Source organism: Morus notabilis, unplaced genomic scaffold (assembly GCF_000414095.1).
Source record: "Morus notabilis unplaced genomic scaffold, ASM41409v2 Scaffold78, whole genome shotgun sequence".
NCBI classification, from domain to species: Eukaryota; Viridiplantae; Streptophyta; class Magnoliopsida; order Rosales; family Moraceae; genus Morus; species Morus notabilis.
In genome coordinates, this window is record NW_010367622.1 from 2,448,699 (window position 1) to 2,454,698 (window position 6,000).

The 6,000-nt window shown below is 34.2% G+C and overlaps 1 protein-coding gene across 1 annotated transcript; it reads right to left on the bottom strand.

Moving 5' to 3' along the window:
- Positions 1-2,707: 2,707 nt before the first annotated feature.
- Positions 2,708-5,277, bottom strand: LOC21410624. Its single transcript, XM_010113064.2, has 4 exons — positions 4,738-5,277; positions 4,407-4,465; positions 3,762-3,832; positions 2,708-3,665 (listed from the first exon to the last, which is right to left on the bottom strand). Exons 1-4 carry the CDS (start codon positions 5,032-5,034, stop codon positions 2,947-2,949), a joined length of 1,146 nt encoding a protein of 381 aa, XP_010111366.1. The 5' UTR covers positions 5,035-5,277; the 3' UTR covers positions 2,708-2,946.
- Between the last annotated feature and the right edge of the window lie 723 nt (positions 5,278-6,000).

The following is a 6,000-nucleotide window of genomic DNA, read 5'->3' on the forward strand; positions in this document are numbered from 1 at the left end:
TTTTGTTTTTTTGTTTTTTTTCGTTTTTTTTATTGGTTTGGGGGGTATAAGAAAATAAATCAAAAGGTGTACAAAAAACATTTCTCGACAAACAGACGAGAGATATAAAAGCCTATCGACTCAAGTTATGAGCAAAAGAAATTATTGACCATCCTTACCCAATTAAAAGAATAAGATTGAAAACCACTAGTAACAAGATCCACACGATCCTTGACAAACTCCACTTCCCATTTATAGAACATCCCATTCAACACCTCCACCACCATTTTCGCCTCCTAAAAAAACCTATTTGACAACTTACAATTCTAATTGAACTAGTTGTTGTGATACTTGCTAGGTGTTAGATGACAAGTTCTTGTAATGGTATATCTACTAAACGGCCGCTAAGGTGCTTGTATCATCAACATTATTTTATTTTATTTTTTGATAGCTAGAAATTAAGAACATTAGTTATGTATATCGGGAAGAAGATATATATATATATATATATATATATATATATATATATATATATATATATATATAGTAGCTCTAATACATGTGTGTGTACGTAGGGAATAAAGAAAGTTTCTAGTACTAGCAAAAAATAAAAAAGTTTATAGACAATAAACTAGTCCTTTGAGTAGGACCTATTTAAAAATAGTAAACTATAATTCTTTTAAGTAGGACCTATATATTATTGGCTCCATAAAATATTTAGTCTATAAAAATCTACTTTGATCACTATCGAGCACACATTCACGAAGGATTAAGGGAATACAAGCTATAGGGGAGTACGTGCTAACTGTGTTTGAGGTACTATAAATTAAATTAAGCATATAAATTAATTCACAAAATAATAACCTCGCTAGCTAGATAACAGTAGAATAAGCCAGAAAAAGTTACAAACTACCAGGCAAATTCAGTAATGTTAATTACAAATGGAACTTTGCTGGCTAATAACATATCTAGCCGGAAGGTGATCTTAACTTGATAGTTTATTCGTCGTACATTTGCATTGTTTGTATATACTCTACGTGGTCCTTAATTAGTCTTTCTTTTTTTGTTTTTCTTCCTTCTTTTCCCTTTCACCTCTGGGAATTTTTTTTTTTTTTTTTTTTTTTTTTTTTTTTTTTTAAAAAAATGTGGTATCAAACCGGCGATTTTCTAAATCTTTACCCTATTTCAGGTATTTTTTGAGATGGCTGTTATTGGCATAGTAGGCAATAGGCACAAACCATATGTGGTACTTGTTCTAAAAAAAAATAAAACCTTGGAAAAGAATCTCGTCTCCAGTATAATAACAAAGAGTTTAAGGAAAGTAATTAGCTCCCTTTGGATGTGAAAACAGAAAATATAAAATTAAAAACCCAAAATTTAGTTTTGTTTTCTTTAACATAAGGAAACACACAATTTAGTTGCATAAAGACCATCTTTTCTCTTATATGTGAAACGATTGAACATTAAAGAGTTTGTCATATCCATGTCTAGAAAATGATAGAAAGAGAAGTACATCATAGGTATATATTTTATTTTCTTGCTTCCATTTAATTAAAAATATATATTTTTCATTTTTCAGAACAAATTAGGCTATATATCGTCCATTTTATATAAGTAATATGTACATATAACACATATAGTCACCCTTCACTCTCAATCGTTAATCAGGCTAAGAAGACCGCCCCCACTACCACACCCTGTAAATCCCACATTGCAACTTTTTTTTTTTTTTTTTTAAAAAGAACTTCCAAAAAGAAAAATAATTTTTTTGTAGCCTTTTGTTGCCACATTAAATGTGTAGTGAGCCAGCCTGCTTACCATTGGATGGAGCATTATATTTGTTAGTTTCTTATCTTTCTATTTTTTTTTTTTTTCAGAAAAGAAATGAATTCGTTGGACATATCAAAATCCTTTAGAATGGCCAAAGAGATGACAATGGGATATCTTCTTTTGTTTTTGTTTTTGTTTTTTTGGTTTTTTTTTCAACGGCAATTACAAATAAAGTTATTACTTAAAATCTGAAATTAAAATGAAAATTGGGTGTAACATAAATGTTAAGCTAAAATGTCTGAAATTAGCGGTTTATTTCTTTAGAACTATACCCCTCCTACAACTTTTCTATCCTTCCAAAAACAACTCTTCACCTTCTATGAACTTATAATATGAGACATCAAAATATTTTCATTTCAGAATAAACCATGTTTCAAATTTCCCCCAGGGCAGAAACAAACGAAATAGATAGAAGTTTTTTTTTTTTTTTTGCAAAAGAAGTACTAACCATTTTTTTTCCCACATATACGAGATACAAAGGAGAATTCTCAGAATAAGAAAAAAAAAAATACTAATACAAATACTTATGAATTATCAAATTTTCATCAAATTCAGTTAAAGTTTTATACTTTTCTAATTAACTTGATATAATAATTATGTAATCCATAGTTTCATTATTTTTTTTTATACCCTATATATTACATAATCCTTAAACAAAATAATGATAAGCGCCTGCCATATCATAACTGAGTTCCTGACAGAATATATATAAAAACAACGTTGGTCAAAAGATATACAGTAGTAGCAATCCGTATTAGGGGTCTACTTAGTTCCCTTACTTTATATTATAATTATACTAAACAATCATAGTTGCTAAAGCATATGTGTTTAACAAGTACTAAAACAAACAAAAAATTAAAACAAAAAAAACTGCATTAGTTTAATAATTAAACCCATTCACACCACTCACAATTAAACAAAAGCACTACTACAAACACAGGAAATAATCGACCTAAACAAAACAAATTAAGCAAGAAAATGACGGTAAACACGTCATTTTATCAAACGCATATAATCATACTTATCAAAGTATCATACGCAACACACACACACACACACACACATGTAGACTCGATATAGAGAAGTTGCACCAGTGTTTACATTCACGTTCAAAGTTATCCTCCATTGATCTTCTCATCATTTGCTAAAATCCGCCATTGGAATTGCACCGTTGATTTGTCCCAACAAGCTACTGATCGACCGGGCTTTAACCATCCCAAGCTTCATCCTTTTCTTGTTATTATTTTTTATCTCCTCTCCATTGCGATCATTTCCTTTGAAGTCTTCGTTTTCTGCCACACCTTGATCATCAGCATCTCCCACCTTGTTTATAACAGCTTTGTCGTCAAGATTAACATCATCCCGCTTCGGCAGCGCCTGCGGCGGTGGCGGAGGAGCACTTGATTTAGCAGCCAGGGACCGGCTGCGGACGCTCGTCATGCTCCGCAGCCGCCCCTTCCCTAAATGATGCTCGCAAAGGGAGTACCCGACGAGGGTCTGCTGGCAACACCGCCACCCTCTGCCGTTCACACGGCTGCACCTCGAACCTTCCATTAGTGCACCGCCTCTCGACTTATTCTTGTTGCTGACCATTTTTGTTTCCTTATTAGTACTAGTAGTAGTACTATGTTCTTTTTTCTCTTGATCATGATCGAGATCGACGTCGTTGTCCTCGTCGTCGTCGTTTTTCCGAGAAGTGCTAGTGCTACACCATGATTTCTTGTTGCTCGAATTGGTCTTTGTTTTGTTGACCGCTTTCGAGCTGTTGAGATGGATAATATCCGGTCTTTCGAAGCCCATCCCTCTTCTCTTCTTCGGCGGAAACGCTCTCTCTCCTTCGCTCCATCTTCCCAACACTACCATGGCAACCAAAAACGAATGATATTATATTGTATGTGTAATTATGGTCTAAAAATATTTTATCGTTTTTTATCCTTCATATATATAATTACCTTGAGAGGAATTGGTACTTGATTCCAGAAGAAACCCAGAAACGGTTTTTGCACCCAAGATGTTTTCCTTGCTAAATCAACAAATTAAATTGCACCCATATGATATTCGACAAAAATATATATATTGAAGAAATTTTTACAGTCCAAGTGAAAACAAAATGATCATGAGAAAAATATATGCAGTGAGATCGGTAAGGAGAGAAATAGTAGTATTGTAGCTGGGGACCAGTGTTCCATGCTAACGTGCACCGCATAGGTTTTATTAGTGAGAGAGGGACCGAAAAAAATAAAAAAGAAAAAAGAAAAAAGAAAAGAAAGAGCAAAACTAGATTAGATTAGATGGAAGGTATGGTGGTGGCTAGCCAAAGCTGAATAGCTGGATATAAAAACACCTAAAACAGTATTTCCACTTGCTCTTGGTATTTCTCCTTTTTTTTATTAAAAAAAAATGTTTCTAGTGTGCGGGTTAAAATTATACATATATCAAGTTATGGGTCTCCCTTCTTTTTACTTTTTTTTACTACAAGAAAAACATTCGCGAAAGATGAGAAGAACATATACACAATTACTTTTCTCTTTTTTTTTTCCCTATTTAAATTGTAATTATAATTAAAATTAATTTTTCTCTTTTTCCTTAATTCTTACCTGATATGATTACCCTTCTCTCCATCTTCCTCTTTCTTATCTTCCTCTTGCAACAACTCCTGAAAAAGAACAATAAAACCCAATACACTAAAAATATACACACGATCCATACATATATATATATATATTATATGTGTATTTATAATACATATATATGCACATACTTTTGTTCCTCTTTGTGACCTCCATATGGGTGCAATAAATCAAGAATAATTAAAACCAAAATCAATACACTTGCTCTTTTTAGGTCACATTCAACATAAGTGCACTCTTGTATTAACCAAAAAAACACGGTAAAAGAAAAGAAAGTAAAAGCTTATTTTCCACTAACCAAACGATCTTCTTCTTCCTTTTTCTCCTTCTTCATCTTCTCCTCTTCCCAGCCGTTGATCATGGCGCTTCCTTTCCCGATCGGCTGGGGATGATGATCAGCAAGATGATCAGACGGCTGAGGAGGATTTTCATTTGGGTTTACGGCGTCGTTTCGAGGGGCGACCGTGGGGTGGAGTTGCACCACCACCGGAACCGGAACCGGTGGTGGCCGGTTGAGGCTGAGGAGGGGATCTGAGATGGGCACCGGCGAGAGGGAAGACAGTGGAAACGGCACCTGTCGTTTTCGGATCCTCATCTTGGTTTTGAGATTATGAGAATTTTTTTCTTTTCGGGGTTTAGACTTTTAGAAAGAGAGAGATATAGAGAGAGACCCAGAAGAAGAACAAATGATCTGAAGATTTTTCTCTCTCTCTCTTTAACGATTTTTCAACTCAAACACACATACTAAAGAGAGAAGAAAGGAAAACAAGCAAAACCCATATCATGAATTTCAATACATGGAACCAAAAGACCAAGAACAGAACTATATTTGATTATTTTTTCTCTCTCTTTATCTCTCTATCTCTATCTCTCACTCACTATTTCTAACCTTTGTTGTTGGGTTTTCTTTCTCATTGAGTTTTTCTCTCTCTAACTTTTATTTGTTGCACCACACCACAGAAAGGGAAGAGGAGAGGAATAGTATGGGGAGGTGGCACGTGCGGAGGGTCAGGAGTTGGGACTACTCCTAATCCTACTATAGGCTATCGGGACAGCACACGTGTGGTGACCGGTTGAGGAGGTAGCCGGTACGGAGGAATCGATGTAGAGAGAGAGAGAAGGGACAGAGTACGGACGAGGATGCCAGGGTGGAAGGAAGGGGAAAGAGGAAGAGGAGAGAGAGAGAATACAAAATGATGGGAGTGGGTAGTTTTATCGTTTATACTTTTGAGAACGCCAACCCAAAGCTGCTGATGGGTCCCACGCCCCAACGACGACCCAGATGCTCCTCCTCCTCTCCTCATGTTTATATTTGTTTTTCTAATGAAAATTTTATGGTGCAAGTATAAAGTTTTCTTTTAAGAGAAAATTATGGTGCAGGTATAAAGTTTTCTTTTTAGAGATTTTCTCTAATAATTCATGTAAAAATATATTATCAGTAATTTTTTATTTTTTTAACTGTTAAATTAATGTGATTTTCATCGTATGTAATAATAAAAAATTTAAATTATCGAAAAATTCTCTTCTTTTTAATCTGTTTAATCTACATCAGATGTCAACT

Excerpts from the sequence above, each read along its gene's own strand:
- LOC21410624 (XM_010113064.2), bottom strand. The coding sequence starts at position 5,034 with ATGAGGATCCGAAAACGACAGGTGCCGTTTCCACTGTCTTCCCTCTCG. Across the intron at positions 4,466-4,737 it reads AGGAAGAAGAAGATCGTTTG|GAGTTGTTGCAAGAGGAAGA; the intron begins GTTAGTGGAAAA and ends GTTCTTTTTCAG. Across the intron at positions 3,833-4,406 it reads GAGAAGGGTAATCATATCAG|CAAGGAAAACATCTTGGGTG; the intron begins GTAAGAATTAAG and ends TTGTTGATTTAG.